Source organism: Nipponia nippon, unplaced genomic scaffold (assembly GCF_047370975.1).
Source record: "Nipponia nippon isolate SJK-2023a ecotype South Korea unplaced genomic scaffold, ASM4737097v1 scaffold_15, whole genome shotgun sequence".
NCBI classification, from domain to species: domain Eukaryota; kingdom Metazoa; phylum Chordata; class Aves; order Pelecaniformes; family Threskiornithidae; genus Nipponia; species Nipponia nippon.
Window position 1 is genome coordinate 174,722 of NW_028262331.1, and position 20,408 is coordinate 195,129.

The window sequence follows — 20,408 nt, forward strand, 5'->3', positions numbered from 1 at the left end:
GCCGCCTCAGCGACCGCCCGCCGCCATCTTGGGCGCGACGGCGCAGGGCAGTGACGTCAGGCGGCGGCATGGCGGGCAGCGGGCGGCGGCCCGAGCACCGCGGGCCGCCCGAGCTGGTGAGCGGCGGGGCGGGCGGGAGGGAGCCGGGCCGGGCCGGGCCGGGCCGGGCCGGGCCGCGCCGCGCCGCGCCGCTCCGCTCCGCTCCGGGGGTCCCGGGCCTCACCGCCCCCGCCTCCCTCTCTCGTTGCAGTTCTACGATGAGGCCGAGGCGCGGAAGTACACGCAGAAGTACGGCGGGGCGATGGCCGCGGGGCTGCCGGGCCGTGCGGGTGGGCAGGGGGCTGTCGTGAGGCGGCGGCGGCGGGGTGTCTCGGCATGGGGCGGACAGCGGGGGGAACCCGCCGGGGGTGTTCGGGGGTCCTGCCCTGAGGCCTGGGGGGGGACGACCCCCGCCGTGTGGCAGCGACGGAGGGGCCCCATCCTGAGGGGGGGGGGGGTAACCCCGCCATGTGGCGGCGGTGAAGTGGGTGAAATGGGTGAAATCCGACCGTGAGGCGGTGCAGGGGGCGCCGAGCCGCGGGGTTGCCGCCTGCTGCCCATGCTCTGGCCGTGCCTTACAGCTCCCGGGTGGTGGAGATCCAGTCGCAGATGTCGGAGCGGGCTGTGGAGCTGCTGGGGCTGCCTGAGGACCGGCCGTGCCTCCTCCTGGACGTGGGGTGAGCGGGGGCCCTGCCCTGTGCCGCAGCACGCCCGGCATCAGGGGCTTCGGCCGGCCGCGGCGCTGGGGTCGGCCAGGTGCTGGGGGGCGAGGGGCATCCAGGCCCCCCGGCACCGGCATCTCTCTGTTGCGCGCTGAAGAAAAGGGACGGGCACCCTCAGACCCGGCCCGTGATCCCTGTGCTTTCCCCCCTTCCTCCCTTCAGCTGTGGCTCTGGGCTGAGCGGGGATTACATCTCCGAGGAGGGTCACTACTGGATTGGCATGGACATCAGCCCTGCCATGCTGGGTGAGCAGGCCCTCCTCCCCTGCCACCCTCGCCTCGCCTCAGAGGTGGTCCCCAAAGGTGTGAGCTGGTTGCCTGAGCCGTGCGCTGTTCTGTGCAGATGTGGCCGTGGAGAGGGAGGTGGAAGGAGACCTTCTCCTTGCAGATGTGGGTCACGGCATTCCCTTCAGGCCTGGCATGTTTGATGGCTGTATCAGGTGAGTTTGTGTGCATAAGCAAGCTCTCTTGATACTCCACATAACTGCATCGTTTGTACAGTACACGTGGTCCGCATGTGGTGCATAACAGATGAGCGTGACTGTCCTTATCAGTCGCTCTCTTTGCTCCACGCAACTTGACTGGGACTCCCACCTCTCTGGGACAAGCGGCTGAGATTCTGGATGGTAGAAGCAGCTTCCAACAGCTGTTTCCCAAGTGATGCTTGTCTTTTTTTGTGCTGGTGAGCTAGGGAGTTTATTGAAGTAAATAAAATAAAACTGGTGATATTGTCAGGAGGGTTGAGACCTGCTCTGAGGAGGAAAACAGAAAGTATGTCTGTACCATTGCTCAGCTGCAAGGTCAGTCCCTGGATCAAAGGTCTGATGGTTGGTTTTGGGATGAAGGGCTAGGTGAAGGGGACAGAAACACTTTTCTGCTTAGAGAATACCTCAGAAAGGTGCTGGGACGGAGCAGGGACTGTCCATTGCTGATCCGAACACCCTGTTTGGGATTGCTCGTTGGCAAAACCTGCATGGCCATGCAAGGGCCACACACAGCTAAGCACTTGAGTTATTTGAGCACCTGGCCTAAAGGGGATGCTTGGTGATTCTTTTGTGCTTGAATAACTACTGCGCCTTGTTGGGTTTTGGCATAGTGAGTCTCCAGAGGGGTTCATGTAACTGCAGAACAGAAGGCAAAGCCACATGGAGAAAATTAAATTGTTTCACTGAAGCCTAGCACATGCTTAGTGCTGGAAGGTCAAAGGGAGGTGACAAGCTCTGCGAAAGAATCGATGGCTCAGTGTCCTGGAGGGTCTTGTTTTCTTTCTCAGTATTTCCGCAGTGCAGTGGCTTTGTAATGCAGATAAGAAATCACACAGCCCTCCAAAACGCCTTTATCGATTCTTCTCAACTCTTTATACTGCCTTGGTAAGTGTCATGCTCTCCCAGTCAGGCCTCTGCCTACTATTACATCCTCGCTGGTGCATTTTAGCAGGATATTTTAAGTCAGGTATTTTAAATAAATGCTGCTCTGAAATGGAGGACCAGCAGGAGCACCCATTTCCGACCTCCTTGCCTGCCTGCCTGGTGTCTCGTGCTTCTCTGATCCCTGCTGTTACCCCCGTGCCGTGCTGTGCTGTGCTGTGGAGGAGCTGGCTCTGCAGTCTGAGCAGCGCTCCTGGGAGAGTTCTCCAGGAGGCTCTGGGGAGGTGGGCGCTCGTGTCTGGGCTAGGAATTGGGTGACTGGAGGGGTTGCCTGCACTGAGACAGGTTTGTGACTGACTTTATTTCCTGTAGGCCCGAGGATCCCGAGCCGTCCTGCAGCTGTACCCCGAGAACTCAGAACAGGTACAGGACATCAGTCAGTGGGGAAGAGGTACAGGCAAAGCCAGGCTGAGAAGTCGTGTGCTCTCTGGGGCTCTGAATGCATCGTGTTTCTCCACATCGCGTCTGTGTCTCTGTCCTTCCTGCCATCTGTAAAGCTCTTCAAGAGCCCCCAAAAAAACCTATAAGGAGAATGCCCTATGCAATTTCTGTTGCTTCACAGCTTGGCTTGGGCTGAGCCTTAAAATCAAAGAAATTGGCAGGACACGATCTGAATCTGCTGTCCTGGATTTTCCCCTGCGTGACTGGGTTTGAAGACTGGCCTGGAGTCATCAGCACTGTACTGTAACTCCCCAGGGCTGGAAAATCCAGCCCAGTATCCCTCTCCTAGAGAGTCCGCTGCACCAATTTACCCAGGCTAGACTGAGGAGCAGGGAGAACCAAATAAAGGCAGTGGACTGGTGTCCAGGTGGTACTGCAGAACTGGGAGCTTGGTGCAGAGTTTAACAGGAGCAGGAGCAACCCGACTTTGGCATGCGCAGTTAGCTGTGGTCGAGCCCAGAGGTCTCTTGGGCATTGCTGGTGAATGACTGCTAAATAACTTTTGCCCGTGCTTCTGTTCCCAGCTGGAGCTCATCACGGCCCAAGCCATGAGAGCTGGCTTTACCGGAGGAATGGTGGTAGATTACCCCAACAGTGCCAAAGCCAAGAAGTGAGTCCTGTGTCTCTGTGTATGTGTGTGTTTGGGGTGAGGCCTGGATTTAGCAGCGATTGTTTTATCCAAGCTGTTCTTTCTCCCATGATACAGTCCTGGACAGAGGTTACAGCTTAGATCTGACTCTGTTATAAACAATCTCAGTCTTGCTTGGGGACTGGGAATCGCAGGCTGAATCCCAGCTTCATGCTCCTTATTCTTGTTCTTTCAGGTTCTTCCTTTGTCTCTTCGTTGGGACATCTGGCACGTTACCGAAGGTGAGGAGCTCCGCCAGGCAGCAGAGTTGCCTTCCTGGCTGCTGGGTGATGTGGAAGAGCTGTGGGTGAGGGAAAGTCACTGAGTGGGAGCCAGGCAGCTCTGCACGTGCAGATGTGACTTCATTTATACATTTGCTGTCAGTCTCGCCAACCCCTGCTGTCCCTGAGATCTGGTTTCTTTGCCACAATTTCTGGAAGACCAGTTTGTTCCTGCTCCAGTCCTTCCCCTAGCAGAGCCCTGGGTTCCCCTTCATTTAGATGGCACAACTGTTAGCTCTGTCTGCTCCAGAGGAGAGTGAAACTTCCCCGTTTTGCTTTTCAGGGCCTTGGTACTGAGTGTGCTGATGGAGAAGAGATACACCAGGCAAAGTTCACCAATGAGAGGTACCGTGGGGGGGGTGAAGCTGCAAGTCCTCCCCAGGCAAGGAGTGGGGGGGGGTGTAAGGGCTGGGTTTTGCTGACTGAGGGCCACAGCGCTGCCTTGTGAGACGTGACCGAAGGGAAGGGACTGGGGGCACTGAGGGGACCCTGGGCAGCCCAGCTGGGCACTGTTTTATCTTATTGAAAGGCCCCAGACACAAGGAACGGAATGGGTTAGTTTGGAGGGCTTTGCTGTGGCGTCGTGGGGCTGTTGTTGATGCTTACCCAAGAGCTGCAGCTGAGCATTCAGTCTGAGGTGCACTTTCTGTCCAGCACTCGGCTCTCCAGCTCAGCGCTGTGGCGTAGGCCAGTGGTGATGGGAGGCGGAATGTTTACAGTGCTGGGGATGCCAAGCATGGCTTTTTTTGTTGGGGAGGCAGGCTGCTGTGCCTGAAGCCTGGTGTTCCCTTTCTTCTGCTGTCAAATTCCTTGCTTAGCTCTGCTTACCTGTGGCCTGGGGGTTTCTCCTGCTGGCCAGGTCTCCTCCCACAGTAGTGGTGCAGGGAGGAGCCCCTCTTGCAGCCAGTGGGAGAGACAGAGAACAAAACAAAAAAAAAGAGGAAAGTCGTCATGGCTGCCAGGAGCTTGTGGCTGCCATGTTTTCCTGCCTCTTACACTGCTGTTCTTTGCTCACTTAGTCCAGGGGGCACCTGGTCTTGGAGGGCAACAGCAGAACTGGCCACTTGTTGGGAAGCCAGCGGCTTTGTCTGCTTTGTTCAGAGTAGAGCAGACAAGGGGAAGGTGGTTGGTTGTGCTTGAGCACGTATTCCTCCGAGATCCCTGAGCCCAGCGTGCTGCTGCTGTGTCAGACACGGCACAGGGGAGTGCTGGCCTGCTGCAGCCTGTGGAAGGTAGGTATCCCACGGCTCAGAGCCAGCGCTGGAAGCAACCTCCTCCCCCAGTGAGTCTGGAGTTGGACTGTTTGGCCCCAGCGCTGGCTGTGCCTCTTTCATCCCAGGGGTGGTGGGAGGAGTACTCACTGGTTTTCTGAGGCAGATGGCATGCGCAGTTCTGGGTGGCAATCCTCCAGGGCAGAAAACTCTGCCGCCCACCTCAGTTCCTCTCCAGCTGCTGTCTGCTTTCTCTGTAGGACACGGTTCAGAAATGCCAAAGGCAAGTCTGTGAAGAAAAGCCGGGACTGGATCCTTGAGAAGAAGGAGCGGAGACGACGACAGGGCAAGTAAGTTCAGCCAGGTCCTGCCTCAGCTGAGGCTGACTGTGCTGGTCTGGCCTGCTGTCACCCGTTCAAACTCCTGCCATGAACCCGCTGCCCTTCCCCTCCCAGAATGACCTGTGGATTGTGCTTAGCTGCTCTCTTTTCTCCACAGGGAAGTGAGAGCAGACACGAAATACACGGGTCGAAAGCGCCGCCCTCGCTTCTGAATTGCTCTGGACACTGCTGGCGTGGAAGATGGTGTGTTGGTCCCTCCAGTGAGCCTCCCGTGGATGGCACAGATGGGCACCCCAGGCACGGGACTTGCTGGGACAGGTCATTGTGGCTCTCACAGGTGTAAACTGGCTCAGGTGCTGCCCAGCAGCCAACTGCAAAGCTTCCAGCCCTGTTTTTCTGGTGAAGGTAGAGTGGCAGACAGTGCTCTGGCCACTAGGTGTCTGCAGTGCCATTGCTTATCTTCCTGAGAGTGCAGCGCACCATCTGGAGCTCCAGGTGAGCCAGAACGTTATATCCAGCCTCCTCACTAAACAGTCAACGAGTCAGAAATGTTGCTGGTCTCCTGTGTCCTGCCCTCAGTGCAGGGGAGTACTGAGGTGGGAATACAGCACCTTGTTCCCTGCCAGCGTCCCCTCTGCCCACAGGCAGGGAGCCAGGCAGCGTACAGGTGTGTGTCCCACGAGGGCCAATCTTCCTCCTGGCAGAAGTGTTATTCCTGCGGCGATTGCTCCTGTGGGCGCTTGGCATCAGGCCTACCCTGTATGCTGTGCTGCTCCCAGGGTGCTGGGCTTCTCCGTACCCCAGCCCTTCCTCCCCATCACCTCCTCCCTTCCCCGGAAACAGAGAGGTGCCAGCCAGAGTTTTACAGTTACAAATGTTTATTCTACATAAAAATTCCACAAAATGGGAAGCTGTTTTGCACCCAAAGCTTTGGGAGAAGAAAGGGAGGCTAGCAGGAAGGGAAAGGGTGAAGGAGAAAAGAGGCAACATACAGTGTCATCCAGCCCAGTGAGACAGAGCAAGCCAGGGTCAAGATCCACATAGAAAACAAGGACACTTAGCTCACAGTACAGCAACAGTACAACTCCACGGGGGGCTCGGAAAGCCTTCAAGTACATGAATTACAAAAAAAAACAATCCCCAGTTCGAGTGCAAGCTGTGCGTGCCCCACACTGCTCGTGGAATACTGCATCGACACGCTCCCGGTGCTGGGAGGGCAGGTGGCACTTGGAACAGAGGTGGTGTAACCCAAAGGACAAGCGGTCTGAGGTTGGGGGCTGGAAAGAAAAAGTGAAATGTCTCCCCGAAGCACAACCACACTGTTGGTGATTTGGTCTGTACATGCAACGACGGGTAGGTAAAAAGGAACTGAACGGGGCTTCCCGTAGTGCAGGGGTAATTATTGCACCAAAACACCCTCCCCTCACAGCGAGGACAGTGCGAGCCTGCCTGTGGGGCGGCGATGGCAGCCTGCTCCTCTGCCTCCCTCGCGTCGGAGCCTGGGGCCACCGCCGCCTGCAGGATCCCAGCAAGGTGCCAGTGGCAGAATCGCCGACTGGGGCCCCGTCCAGCTCCTGCTGCTGGGGGGCTGCTGGCGCTGGTGGTACCAGCAAGGAAGGAGCAAGTGCCAGAATCCCCCAGTGCTGTTCTTGGCCTCGTGCCTTGACGGGGCTGGGCCACAGCCCTGATGACATGTGAGCTTGTGCCACAAAAGCCGCTGCTTGGAGTAAAAAAAAAAGTCACCTTGTGCTAGCAGTGGGCATTGCTGCAGGGTGAGAGCCTGAGAGGAGCTTTTTTGCCTGCCTGCCCAGGAGCAGCCCTGCCAGCAGCGTTATTGCTTCCCGGAGGAGGGGGCCCAGCGCTCTTGCTGGCTCAGCAGAGCAGAGTGCAGACTGGTGGCAGGGAGCCGCACAGGGGCAGGAGCAGCTGGCACTCGTGCGTCACCTCCAGCTCCCTTTCCTGTAGCCAGACATGTCCCCGCAGAGCCGGGACCCTGCCCGTGCCTGCCTCCTGCCCTGGAGGGGGGCTCCAGAGGCGGCCTGCCCCTGCTTGCGGGGGCCCCGGTGCCCCAAGCCCTTTGGCGCACACAGGCTGCAGTGCTGTAGCTCACATCGGTTGTTGCGGGACTGTGAAAGAAGGGGGCTCCGGTCTGGGATGTTCCCACGGCCACGCGCGCTGGGGGCTGGGGCTGGGCAGGGCAGGGGACGCGGGCTGAACGTGCTTCCCAAGGGTGGCTGAACGGGACCGGGGCTGTGTTGTGGGACCTTGCCTAACAGCGGCAGGGAAAGAGCCGTGTCTGGGTTGCTGCTGGGCAGGGCTGCACCTGGGGAAGGCAGCGCTGTCACTTGGCTACAGCCCGCTGTCTTCCACCGGGCACCCACGGGCACCACACGCGGGGCCAGCGCCTGCGCTCCGGCGCCCAGCCAGGGTGGAGGAGCGCAGGGTCGGAGCAGCCCTGCCCTCACCCCGGTCGGAGCAGGGAGGTGACACACGACCTGCAGCTGGAGTACTCACTGCCATCGAGTGCCCTTTTTCTGCTCCCAGCATCTGGGCTCACGTCCAGCCCCTCTCCCAGTGAGTGGCTGTCAGCTTGGCCCCAGGTGCCTACCCTGCTCTGGGCTCCTCCGTAGCGCTTTGGCATGGGCACGGGCCAGCTGGAGCCCTGGAGTCTCCCAAGGAATGAGGGCAGAGCGCTGCCCCAGCCCAAGGAAAACGGACAGTAGCAACGCAGGGCCCCTCCGAGCTGCCAGCGGGCCCAGGCCACCCCACAGTGGCTGCATCCACGGAGTGGGTGCGGCGGAGGGCAGGGGGCACCCAGGTGCTCCCACAGCACCCCGCCGAGTGCCGGTGCCTCACTGGATGGCCCAGGGGCTGAGCAGGCAGAAGGGCACTGTGCCAGGAGGAGGTGGCAGGGACAGGCGGATGCCAAGAGGCGGCAAAGAGATGGAAAGGGGCAGTCGGGCACTGCCCTGCTCAGGAGCTGGTAGGACAGAGGAGGAAGGCTGCTGCTCCTGGCTTGCAAGGGGGTGGATGCAACAAGGGCCACTCCTGGGACCACGGCAGGAGAAAGCCCAACCGCCTCCAACCCCCAGCCATGGGTGCCTGTGGGGAGAAGGGAGGCTGGAAGCCGCCCTGCTTCCAGGCAAGCGCTGCTGGGGGCTGCGGGCATCAGAGCCAGCCCCAAACCCCGACGGCCAGAGCCCAGGCCTGGGGGCAGCGGGAGCCAGGGCCACCGTGTGCTGGGGCTGAGAACAGAATGATGTGGCTTTGGTGCAGGGCGAGCAGCCAGTGAAACATGCTGGCCTTAAAGTACCTGTGCCCTCCTGCCCTGCCAGGCCAGCACCAGAGTGCAGCACAGGTCCTCACGTGGCCTCTCCCCATCCCCAGGCAACTGCGATGGCCCCACGCAGCAGCTCCTCATCCCGCACTGCTCCAGCAGGCACCCACCGCCAGCACCGGCACGTCTAGGCCCTGGCACCCATACCAGGGCGAGGGCTTGCCGAGGGAGGGGGCAGCCCTGCCATCAGCAGAGCAGCAGGGATGGAGCCCTACAGCCGGGCACGGCCACGGGCACAGGACAGGCAGGGCCGCAGCCGGGCACGGCCGTGGGCGCAGGACAGGCAGGGCCGCAGCCGGGCACAGCCACGGGCGCAGGACAGGCAGGGCCGCAGCTGGGCACCGCCACGGGCGCAGGAGAGGCAGGGCCGGGGAGGCAGGGCCTGGCAGAGCGCGCCCCTGGGGAAGGGCCCCGTGAGAGAAGCAGCCCAAGGAAAGGTGTTTGCAAGCACAGACGCGGCTGACAGACATGAGAGCTCTGGCTGGAGGTGATGGGGAAGCTGGGGGAGGTTGACTGGGCACTGTGCTCCTGAGAACCCCTAACACCCTTCGTCGGTCCCTCCTCATCCTCAGCTGTCCCTAACACAGAGTGCCCAGCACGGGAGGAGCAGCAGCGCCCAAGGGCACCTCTGTCCCCACCGGGTCCCAGCCAGCCACCCAGGCTGGAGCAGTGATGAGAGCTCAGGTTGCCCCCCAGGGTCCCCCTCGCGCCCATCACCATCCCCTGCGCCCATCACCATCCCCTGCACCCTGCCTGCGCCCCGGGGCCGGCGCTCCCTCCACACAGACGCACCGCACCGCACACACAGCGTCACAAACAACCATGCATTAGAAACTGAAATGCTGCTGGGAGGCTCCGGGGCTGCGTGGTTCGCTCCGGCGCGGCTGCAGCCCCATGGCACGCGCGGCTCCGTCCATCGCACACAAAGAGTCCCGTGGGGTGAGTCTAGCCGAAAATGCCGCCGAAGGTGGAGGCGATGACGATACCCAGGATCACGCAGCAGATTATGATCATGATCTTCTTCTGCTCAGGTGTCCCAGCACCGGCAGGGAGAGAGGGGAGAGGGGACCGTGAGTGTTGGGAGCAGGCTGGCCCCGAGCGCTGGGGGCTGCGATCTGCCCTGTTCCTGCTTGCCCGTGGCGGGCTCCGAGCAGCACCGTGGGAGCCAGGGGGGCTCCAGCAGCGCTGGGGCAGGGGTGGGCACCCCAGCTCCCCCTTCAGCCCTGTGCTGGCAGAGCTGATCTGGTGGCCCACCGGTCCCCGAGCTGCTACAGGACCGGGTGTGGGGACTGGGACAGCGGGCACTGCGCTCGGCGTCAGAGCTGGACCATGCCTTTTCTCTATTCTTTTTTGGCAAGGGACGTGGCTCTCGCAGCAGGCCTGGCCCACAGGGTCCGCCCTGTCCCTTCTCCCCCCAAGCAGCACCCCTGCCTCACGGCTTGTCGTCAGCACTCATGCGGCCTGCGCCGGGGAGCTCTGCCTCAGCTGGTGCCACCAGCGGGGCCCGCGCTGCACCCAGTGGCGTGGGGGTAAAGCAGTGCCCAGGCACCCCTGCAGCTGCGCCATGCTGCCTGCTCCTCTGTGCAGGCAGTGGGGCAGGCAGGAGTGCCAGGCAGGGGCCTGCCCCCAGGACGGAGGCGTCAACAGTGTAGGCAGGGGAAGATGGGCCCCAGCCAGTGCCATGACTCACCCGTCTGGCTTTGCTCTGGTACTTGACCGCTTTTTTGGTGTCAGACACGGCCCGCTCCACATAGTCAACCGAGTGCTCCACGTTGTACTCAATGCGGTCGATCATCTCGCCCTGCAGAGCGGGGACAGAGCCCGCGCGCCCCCACGCGCGCAGACGTCAGCTCCTTCCTGCTCTGCGGCTCCCCAGCGCCATGCGGACGTCACCCTGCCCAGCAGCCCTGCACGGGAGAGAGAGGGACCGTCAGTTCCCTGCAGGCAGTGGGGGCCCCGGGGTGCCCAGGGGTGCCCTGGGGTGGGGGCTCCGGACCACAGGCTCTGTCCCAGAGGGCTGGGACCTCTGTGCACATCCCAGCAGGGAGGCAAGCAAGGATGAGGGTCAAGGGGTTCCCCAGCCCGGTCCTGGCCTGGTGGCCGCCCTGTCTGATGTCTCAGGTGACATCAAAGTCACAACAGGAGCTACACTGACACCGCGCAGCTGAAATGGGAGGCAAACGGGGGAGCAAGGACAGCACCAGCAGCACCACGTGGGATGCTCGCGAAGCCACGCACATGCAGGGACGACCACTCTGATCCGCACAAGCGCCCTGCCAAGAGCGGAGGGCCCCAGAGCGAGGCCGGACCACCAGGCCCTGCGGGGACTCCTGCCCTGCTCTGCCCCGGGGCTGCAGGGGTGGGCTGGGGACATGGACTCCTGCAGACATGGGGACACAGACTGGGGCGAGCTCCTCCCACAGGCTGCCCACCTCCTTTGGCCCCCTCCTGACTGCACAGGGAAGCAGGCAGGTCCTGCAGCAGCTGCAGATGGAGTCTGAGATGTGACCGACAGGGCTGGCAGGGGTCGGGGGGGCTCAAAGCCCAGTGCCCTCCTGGATGGCACAGAGGGAATCAGGGAATCGGGGCTGCAGAGCTGGGGGGTCATGGCCAGCAGCTCTGCAATGCTCATTTCTCAGCCTAATGCTGGAGAGCACGGGGAGGACGAGCCTTGCAAGCCCAGAGGTGCCCTGGTGTTACCCCCCAAGCGCTGACCCCACCAGGCTCCCTGCTGCTCCTGTCCCACGCCCGTGACACGCCAGCCTGGATGCATTGCCTAAAGCTGCTGCTTCTCCTCCCCACCTGTGCCATGCCTGGGGCAGAGCCGGCAGCTGCCAGCACTGCTGCCAGCCCGGCACACCTCTGCTCCTGGTGCGGGCAGCTCGGAGCCTCCCACCCCGCAGGGCAACGCAGGGTGCTGGGACGGTCTGGCCCTTAGAGTGGGGCAGGGCTCTGTGAATCCCCCCCGTCTGTCCCCCAAGGCAGACAGGACGGGGCACCAATGCCGCCGTGCCACGGCGACCCTCGCCTGCCTGCCACGGGCAGGCCCTGGCACCGCGTGAGAGCCACAGACATGCAGGGCGCAGCCATGCAGAGCGGAGCATGCAGCACCGGTGAGGGCTCAGCGGGGCTTTACCTGCCACTGATGTCTCCTCGGGCCATGGCAGCATGGCGGGCAAAAAGGGGGTTGAGCAGAGACACCGGAGCACATGCCTGGCTGAAGGGCCAGGCGCCGCAGGCTGGCGGCACAGCCGGGGCAGCCTGGCAGGACCACTAAGGCTGGCGGCACCCTGAGCTCACCCGGCAGGGCGAGATGGAGCACCCGCATGGCAGCCACCCACTGCCTTCTTCCAGAGCCCATCACTGCACCTCCCACCCCGGGCATGCAGCAGCCCCCGGCTCTGGGGCGCAGGGAGGGTGGCTCCAGCCCCGGGGAACCCAGCTCAGCCCCAGTGGGAGCCGTGTCAGCCCCAGATGCAGTTTTTCCCCTTGGCACCCAGCCAGGCAGGGGACCGCCGGCAGCCCCATCCCTCTCCCACCTCCCCAGGTGAGCTGGCCACCGGGGCCGCGGCATCTCCCTACCTGGCTCTCCACCAGCATAGCCATGTCCATGAACATGTCGTGCAGCTCTCGGATGCTGTTCTCCAGTTTGATGATCTCGCTGTGCCGTGTCTCAATCTCATTCAGTGCCTGCTTGGTGATGTTTGAATCCATAATGATCTGCAAGAAGACAGGGCCACTGAGCACCGTGCTCAGCTCCTCGGATGCCAGGATTAGGGGCACCAAGAGAGGGAAGAGCAGGAGCCCCTCCAGCTGCCCCAGCCAGGCAGTTTGCAGCAAACCCCCTCCCCACCCTCCGGCCAGGATGCAGCCCCTGCTCAGGAGCATCCTCAGGCCAGACCTGAGCACCCAGATCCCACCTCCTGTGTGGGCCGTGCTCATCACTCCTGTACTGGGGCCACCGTGGCAGCACGTCCAGCGCCCCTGGGATGAGGGGGCTGGCTCGGCTTTTGCCCGTGCCGGGCTTGGACCAGGGCTGACATGCAGTACTTACTTACCCCGGAGGAGAAGATGGCCGGGTTGCCGCTTTCCAGCATGTCCTCCAGCTCCTCGCTGGTCGTGGTCCTGCCAGCTGCAAGCGACACCATACAGGTCAGCCGTGAGCCCTCCGTCCTGGTCACGGGTCCCGCAGCCCTACCGCAGGGCTCTGCTGGCTCCATGGCATCTCCCGAGAGTGGAGCGCAGCAAAGCTTCCAGCCCCGAGAGCACACTGGGCAGTTCGAGGGGATGCCATCTCGCAGCCGGCCTCGGTGCCAGCCCTGTGACCCCTATTTATAGCGGGTCAAGCTGCCAGCTTGGCCCACCTCACCCAGGAAACCCCATCTGTCCCTCCTGGTCAAGCTGCCCATTCCTGCGGGGCAGGACCCCATTCCGGGCCAGTTCAAGGCCACGGGAACACCGGGCTCAGCAGGGCTCGCTGGGCTGCCTGAGTTTTAGCCCTGCAGCTGCGTAACAGAAACCAGGCTCCGTCCTTCCCCCTGCGACACAGCCCTCCTCCTCGGCACCAGGGTGAGCCCCACGGCTCCTTTGGGAGCAATTCACCCATCATGCATGCTTGCCTTCCCCTCCCCACGGGCACTGCTAGAGAGGTGAGAGGTATTAATCACGCCATGGGTTATACTGATCCTCCACCATTAATTGCAGCGTGTTCTTCAGGCTAACAGCCAGGTAGGACCCGTGAAATTACAGTGCTGAACAGAGACGATGGCACCGGGCAGGTTTTTGCTGGGGCTGCCCAGTGGGAGCAGATCACACCTGGAGAGAGGGCAGGAGACATCCCAGCGGTGTGATCAGGAGCAAACGGGGGCAGATGGGCAGGAGCAGCTAACGAAGTGTCTTTACCAAGCCCGACGAACCCAAAACCAGCAGAAGGGCAGGCAGGGAAGGGCTGGGGTCTGGTACAGTGCTTCCCTGCGAGACGCTGCCCGAGAGGTTCTGTCAGTGGTATCAAAAGGGACAATAACATCCTCTGGGATGAGGCCAGGGCACCTCTGAATGGGGGATGGAGGAGATGTGGCAGAGCGCAGGGAGAGCCCACAGGCCAGCGCTCCCTGCTTCCAGCAGTGCCGCACCAGGGGCTCAGAGCAGGGAGGTGCCCGAAACCTTAACCCCAGTCCAGACCTTCACCACAAGCGTGGCAGTGCCCCAGGGAGCATCGCGAGGGCCCCTGCCCACCCAGCCATGCCTGGCCACCACCCCACAGGCACGGTGCATGCTGCCACCCTGCCTATGGAGTTCTTCCAACAAGGACACCTCCACACACATCTCCTTCTTTGCAAGGTCCTGCACCTGGGTCAGAGCAATCCCCAGGACCAGCACAGACTGGGGGATGGAGGGATGGAGGGATGGATGGATGGATGGATGGATGGAGAGCAGCCCTGCGGAGAAGGACTGGGGGACACTGGTGGGTGACAAATGGGACATCAGCCGGCAATGTGCGCTTGCAGCCCAGAAAGCCAAGCGTCTCCCGGGCTGCAGCAGCAGCAGCGTGGCCAGCAGCTCGAGGCAGGGGATGCTCCCCCGCTGCTCCGCTCTCCTGACACCCCCCTGCAGCACCGCCTCCAGCTCTGGGCTCCCCAGCACAACACAGACAGGCCCCTGCTACAGCGGCTCCAGAGGAGGCCACCAAAATGCTCCCAGGCCTGGGACACCTCTGCCGGGGAGAAAGGCTGAGAGCGTTGGGGCTGCGCAGCCGGGAGAAGAGACGGCTGCGGGGAGACCTCACTGCGGCCGCTCAGTGCTGAAACGGGGCTGAGAGGAGAGAGGGAGACTCTTGAGCAGGGCCTGCAGTGACAGGACACGGGGGCTGAGCGAGGCCGGGCTCAGGCTGGCCATAAGGAAGCAATGTTGGACCGGGAGGGCGGTGAGGCGCTGGCCCAGGTTGCCCAGAGAAGCTGTGGCTGCCCCATCCCTGCAAGTGTTCAAGGCCGGGCTGGACGGGGCTTTGAGCAACCTGATGGAGTGGGAGATGTCCCTGCCCGTGGCAGGGGGTTGGACTGGATCATCTTTGAAGGTCCCTTCCAGCCCAACCCACTCTGTGGGTCTGATTCTCTTGCCCTGAGATGTAGAAACAAGAAGACGACCCGAAGCTCCTATGCTCTGCTCCTTGCTGGGGCCCCACACGCACGGGTGCTCTGAGTGTCTGTGATGGGAACACGCATTTCTAACTTTGCCTCAGGAAAACGATGCCATATCAGCCGATATTGGTGGTGATGGCAGCCAGGAGCACGTGGGAGCCTGCAGGCTCTGGGCAGCATTATGTGGAGGTCGTTTGCGGTCTCCTGGCACCAGGAGGCTGCACGAAGGCAGAGGGAATAAACCCAACCACACACCCCTGACGAGCAGGAGACTCCAGTACTGTGCTGGTTTTGGCTGGAATAGAGTTAATTTTCTTCCTAGTAGCTGGTATAGTGCTGTGGTTTGGATTTAGGATGAGAATAACGTAGATAACACAGTGATGTTTGAGTTGTTGCTAAGTAGTGTTTATACTGGGCAAGGATTTTTCAGCTTCCCATGCTCTGCCCAGTGCACAAGAAGCTGGGAGGGGGCACAGCCAGGACTTTGTTACCTGCTAATGCTCATCAGCTCTGATTTCCCACCAGACCAACAGGGTTTACATCCACGGCTGGGCCAGGAATGTGCAGCCTCCTCATCAAAAGCAGGTAACGAAGCTTTCTGGGCCACATGATAAACAGAGCACCAAGACCAGGAAGGGTGGCAGGGTGCAGAAATGCGCCGGGGTCCCTTGCAAACACCGCCTGGGACCTCAAGCTCTGGGAGGCTGGCGGGCGCGCTCCAAGACGCGTAGCGGGCAGCTGGGACCGTTCCCCTGATCTGCCCCATGCCTGCACCTTCTCGCCCGGCAGTGAGAGTGTGGCACAGCTCCAGATTTATTTCTCCTCCTGGGAACACAGGCGAGGAAGCAAGGAGTGGGCTGAAGGGACGGCAGCTGAGGGGAGCAGCTCTCCCAAAGGCCTCCAAGGAGCAGGACTAGCTAGAGGGCTGGGACAGTGCCCCGAGCACAGGGGACACAGCCCTCATACAGGGTTGCGAAGGAGCCCGAGAGGTGACGTCTGAAGCCTGTGTCATCCCAGCTGCGTCGGGCAGGGCTGGATCCAGCGCAGCAGCTTCCCCAGCCCCTGCGACGGGTCACAGCAACCGGGACATTGCGGGAGAGAGCAGGAGGTGAGAGCTGCAGGCTGGAGCCCGCGGGGCTCCTGAAGGCAACAGGGAACTGTGACCGGCGGGCGGCACAAGAGAAGGAGCCATGTGCTGGGGTGTCTGAAAACCAGTTACGGTTGGAAGAGAAATAGAAAATAAAAAAAGAACAAGAGAAAAAACAGTGGCCAGGAGGGGAAAATGGAACTTCCTTAAAACTACATTTTTCTCTTACTGGTTTTCTTGAAATGAAATACTTTCTCTGCAAGTTAACTGCCCACAGCCAGGAAGGAATTCCTCTGTTATTTATGTGACTAATATCTCATAATCTAAAAAGCTAATAGGATTTTTATTTTAGTAACTGCTAGGAAGGGCTCAGTGACACTGTGAGCTCAGCCCAGCCGGCTCTCACAGCCGGGATCAGGGCACAGACCCTACAGGGGCCGGCACTGTTCCTGGCACGGCCAGGGCTGTCTGGCAGGAGCTTAGGACAGGCAGCCCAGGATGCACGGAAAGAGAGCAAAATGGGATGAGCTCGGTCCACTGTGTCCGGACACCGAGCTTTCAAGGTAACGGGACGGCTCCAGGGCGCCGCTGGTCCAGATCACGGCAAGCTGTGGTGCTGTGTGGGAACCGGAGCACCCAGACCTCCCTGAGACCACACGCTCAACAGGGCGAGCAAAGAGACACAGAGAACGGTGGCCCAGACGGTGCGGGGAGAGCCCCAGGGCAGCGTTGCCAAGTCTCCTGGCCTCAGGCTCTCCCAGCAGCTGTTTCCACCGCTGTAACTCTTGGGGACAAGCAAGTTGCCTTCAACAGACACGAGGAGCCTCAAATGAGCCTGCTCCCCTCCCGTGGTACCGGGGAAGGAGCCCGCTCCCCTCCCGTGGTACCGGGGTAGGAGCCCGCTCCCCTCCCGTGGTACCGGGGTAGGAGCCTGCTCCCCTCCTGTGGTACCGGGGAAGGAGCCCGCTCCCCTCCCGTGGTACCGGGGTAGGAGCCCGCTCCCCTCCTGTGGTACCGGGGTAGGAGCCCGCTCCCCTCCCGTGGTACCGGGGAAGGAGCCCGCTCCCCTCCCGTGGTACCGGGGTAGGAGCCCGCTCCCCTCCTGTGGTACCGGGGGCTGGAGGGAGGGACTCAGCCGAGTGGCTCAGCAGGGAGCCCAACCCACAGCTCAGCGCTTCTCCTCTGCAAACCGAGTACATCTTCAAATGCAGCTGCGTACTGCAAGGAGACCAAATAATGAACAGAGCAGACCTTAAGAACATCTTTAAAAAGCACAATAACTTATAAAAAGGAAGAAAAGGGACTTGCCCAACACAGCAGAGAGATGATCTATGTGTGACATTAGCACCAAGAGAGGGAGAGGAGCTGCAACCTGCTCCTCCGTGCTTGGTCTGCAGCCCCGAAGAGAAGCAGCCGGAGCCAGATGACCGGGACCCCTGCCCCACAGCAGAAGCCCTCCCTTCGCAGAGGAGTGGGGATCCTCTGGGGTTGGGGGCGCTGAGCCAGGAGCCAGGGTGGCCCTAGCACATGCAGGGCCCTCAGCAAGCTGGCATCCCTCCCACAGCACCTGAGCAGGGTGCTGAGAATGGTGTCCAGCAGCAGGGCCAGACAACGCAAGCTGTGAAATCAGGTCTGGGGTAGCTCCAAAGAGTCCCGTCAGGAGCAACAGGAGATGGGGCTGGAGACAGGAGTGGAGACAAAGCTACAATGTAGGGCCGGAGTCCTTCCAGGAGACATGGCCAGAAAAGGACTGGGGACACTGGCCCAGGTTGCCCAGAGAAGCTGTGGCTGCCCCATCCCTGCAAGTGTTCAAGGCCGGGTTGGACAGGGCTTTGAGCAACCTGATGGAGTGGGAGATGTCCCTGCCCGTGGCAGGGGGTTGGACTGGATCATCTTTGAAGGTCCCTTCCAACCCAACCCACTCTGTGAGTCCATGATCCTATGACACGACTACAACAAAGATCCGAAGTCTCAGGAGACAGGGCTGGAGACAAGCTATCTTGAATGTAGACCTGAGCCCACCCCGGGAACAAGGCCAGAGTTAGGGCTGAAGACAGGTACCTCTACGGGCTGGGTGGCCCAGGCCTGATCTTACACAGCTCCTGGACCCACAGGCAGAGGAGAAGTCCCGTGTGAGGCTGGTTTAGACAACTAAGGCCTGTTAGTGCCCCCAAAGCCCTGAGAAGCTGCTGCTTTGCAGCAAGAGAAGAACCTGGCCCCTGTCTGTCCCTCGTGTGAGCTCAGTGCAGGCTGCTCATAGCTGCAGGTGAGGGCTGAGCTCTGCCATCTGCGCACTGATGGGTCTAAGGAGCTGCATAATGCCAACGTCCGCTTGGGTTCATAGAATCATAGAATTGTTAAGGTTGGAAAAGACCCTTAAGATCATCAAGTCCAACTGTTAACCTGTCACTGCCAAGCCCACCACTAACCCATGTTCTCGAGCACCATGTCTACCCGTCTTTTAAATACCCCCAGGGATGGGGACTCAACCCCTGCCCTGGGCAGCCTGTGCCAGGGCCTGACAGCCCTTTCACTGAAGAAGTTTTTCCTAATATCCAATCTAAACCTCCCCTGGCGCAGCTTGAGGCCGTTCCCTCTCGTCTCATCGCTTGGTACTTGGGAGAAGAGACCGCCCCCCCCCCCCCCCGGCTCCAGCCTCCTTTCAGGCAGTTGCAGAGAGCGATGAGGGCTCCCCTCAGCCTCCTCTTCTCCAGGCTGAGCCCCCCCAGCTCCCCCAGCCGCTCCTCCCCAGCCTTGGGCTCCAGCCCCTGCCCCAGCCTCGCTCCCCTGCTCTGGCCACGCTCCAGCCCCTCCATGGCCGCCTTGGGGTGAGGGGCCCAGCACTGAGCACAGCATTCGAGGTGCGGCCTCACCAGTGCCCAGTACAGGGCACCATCACCTCCCTGCTCCTGCTGGCCACACTATTCCCAATGCAAGCCAGGATGCCATTGGCCCTCTTGGCCACCTGGGCACACTGCTGGCTCATGTTCAGGTGGCTGTCAACCAACACCCCCAGGTCCCTTCCCGCCAGGCAGCTCCCAGCCACCCTTCCCCAAGCCTGTAGCGTTGCATGGCGTTGTTGTGACCGAAGTGCAGGACCCGGCACTGAGCCTCGTTGAATCTCATACAGTTGGCCCCGGCCCATGAATCCAGCCTGGCCAGGTCCCTCTGTAGGGCCTTCCTACCCTCCAGCAGATCAACACTTCCACCTAACTTGCAAACTTACTGAGGGTGCACTCGATCCCCTCATCCAGATCATCGATAAAGATATTGAACAGGACCGGCCCCAATACTGACCCCTGGGGAACAGGGCTCAGCTCCGGGAAGGGTTCACAGCCCATTTCCAGCCACCATCGCATGTTTTGGGATGACAGAGCATCACTCCCACCAAGGGTGACCCGTGACACCCCCTTGCCAGCTCTTCCTGCCTGTTGGCTCCTCGCTCTCAGCTGAAACTGCCCTGGTTCCAGGAAGGGAGAACAAGGGCTGGAACAGCACAAATTCACAAACCCATTGACTGTGCTCAACTCTGAGCAGTCACTGGCACAGTGACAAGGAGGAGCATGCCAGGCGCCGTGCATCAAGGAACCGCTAGAGACAGCCCCGAGGGCAAGCCGTGGGATCAGCTCCAGGAGATGCCACGTCTCTCACAGGCAGAGGCGGGACGGGATGCAGGATACACATTCTCATCCCGGCTCTCACCACCTCCTCACTGCCCTGTTCCCCTATTGCAGAGCACGGGGCTGGTAAAAGCTGTGGTGGAGGAGAAGGATGAGAGCAAAGACATCCTATGGATTAACAACCGGCCAGCCCGTGCAGGCTTGGCCAAAGGCCATAGCTGGTCAGGAAGAGCTTGCTTTAATGCTGAGCCAAAGCACGAAGCCCGGAGGCTGCAGCTCGCCCACGCCATCCAGCACAACGCTTGCCAAACCTGCAGGACCCCAGAGGACTTCCCAGGGAGTCCATTGCCTTCTGGCTAGGTTTCCTTGTTTGGAAAGGCTGTCATTAGCTCCTCAACAGCAATGAAATCAGATGAAAGTGTGCTAGATACTTGGTTGATCTGCTGCCCACATCACCGCAGAGCTACTGCACAGCCACAACTGGGGATGAAAGGACTGAGTCAATGCAAGGTGCCCACAAAGGGAGAAGGGCCTGGGGGGAAACCCCTGCCCTGAAGCTTGGCAAAACACTGGAAAATCATGAGAACTGGACCTCTGCCTCCCCAGAGAGTGCCAGAGTACATCTGCCTCTTACTTGGCATCTCTAGAAATTAAAGTTTCCTGGGGAGAAGAAGCTCTGCCAGTGAGCAAAGCAGCACAGAGCATCGCTGAGACCTGCAGCGCAGAGGGAGAAGCAAACTCAGCCCTGAGCTGGCAAGGAGAGAACGGCGAGAGCCGATGTCATGGTGCAGCAGGGCCATCAGAAGCTCTGGGACAGGCAGAGACATGAAGACTTTCCACCTCAAGGCCACTGCACAGTCCTTGGCCCTGCGATGCCCAGCTAGATGGAGTGACCATCCCCGTCGACCAGCTCCCAGGGGATGGGGCAGGAGCAGCTCCATGAGGGCACGCAGGACCCTGGGGAAGCTCCCAGGGAAGCCTCCGGTCCCACAGCTCACACCCATCACCCAGCTGACGCCGAACGCCAGTTTGCCCAATGCTGCATGCGGGACGCTCTATAAATAGGGGAGACTTCAGGCACCTCAGGGCTGCAGAAGTTGAACACGCCATGGCTGAATTAACTGTAGCGGCTCAGCTG

At 61.0% G+C, this 20,408-nt stretch overlaps 2 protein-coding genes across 5 annotated transcripts in view; one reads left to right on the forward strand and one right to left on the reverse strand.

Annotated features, from left to right (window-relative positions):
• BUD23 (BUD23 rRNA methyltransferase and ribosome maturation factor) lies at nt 1-9,092 on the forward strand. 3 transcript variants are annotated; one of them, XR_015703576.1, is made up of 13 exons: nt 1-116; nt 251-288; nt 621-716; nt 924-1,006; nt 1,104-1,200; nt 2,034-2,130; nt 2,500-2,550; nt 3,153-3,238; nt 3,453-3,498; nt 3,821-3,882; nt 4,557-4,769; nt 5,009-5,098; nt 5,247-5,286. XR_015703576.1 is itself a non-coding variant. In XM_087752313.1 (12 exons), the coding sequence occupies exons 1-12, from the start codon at nt 69-71 to the stop codon at nt 5,299-5,301; spliced, it is 849 nt and encodes a 282-aa protein (XP_087608439.1). In that variant the 5' UTR covers nt 27-68; the 3' UTR covers nt 5,302-9,092. The 3 variants fall into 3 exon arrangements, 1 of the variants encoding a protein (XP_087608439.1); XR_015703575.1 differs by lacking the exon at nt 4,557-4,769 and adding an exon at nt 8,749-9,092 and having other exon boundaries at nt 2-116; nt 5,247-8,670; XM_087752313.1 differs by lacking the exon at nt 4,557-4,769 and having other exon boundaries at nt 27-116; nt 5,247-9,092.
• Nucleotides 9,093-9,236: 144 nt separating this feature from the next.
• The window catches only part of STX1A (syntaxin 1A), a 96,183-nt gene continuing 85,011 nt past the window's right edge, over nt 9,237-20,408 (reverse strand). The window contains exons 7-10 of one of the 2 annotated variants that reach the window (XM_087752307.1): nt 12,485-12,558; nt 12,009-12,146; nt 10,117-10,227; nt 9,237-9,449 (exon numbers count right to left, since the gene is read on the reverse strand). In XM_087752307.1, coding sequence (XP_087608433.1) covers nt 9,372-9,449; nt 10,117-10,227; nt 12,009-12,146; nt 12,485-12,558 — 401 coding nt within the window. In that variant the 3' untranslated portion in view covers nt 9,237-9,371. Of the gene's footprint in view, nt 9,450-10,116; nt 10,334-12,008; nt 12,147-12,484; nt 12,559-20,408 lie in introns of those variants that run through there. The other variant, XM_087752308.1, reaches the window with a different exon arrangement.

What these genes read in the sequence shown, in the direction of transcription:
- BUD23 (XM_087752313.1), top strand. Translation starts at nt 69, where the DNA reads ATGGCGGGCAGCGGGCGGCGGCCCGAGCACCGCGGGCCGCCCGAGCTG. An exon ending in CATCAGCCCTGCCATGCTGG is followed by an intron (nt 1,007 to 1,103) that starts GTGAGCAGGCCC and finishes TGTTCTGTGCAG; the next exon opens with ATGTGGCCGTGGAGAGGGAG. An exon ending in AACAGTGCCAAAGCCAAGAA is followed by an intron (nt 3,239 to 3,452) that starts GTGAGTCCTGTG and finishes TTGTTCTTTCAG; the next exon opens with GTTCTTCCTTTGTCTCTTCG.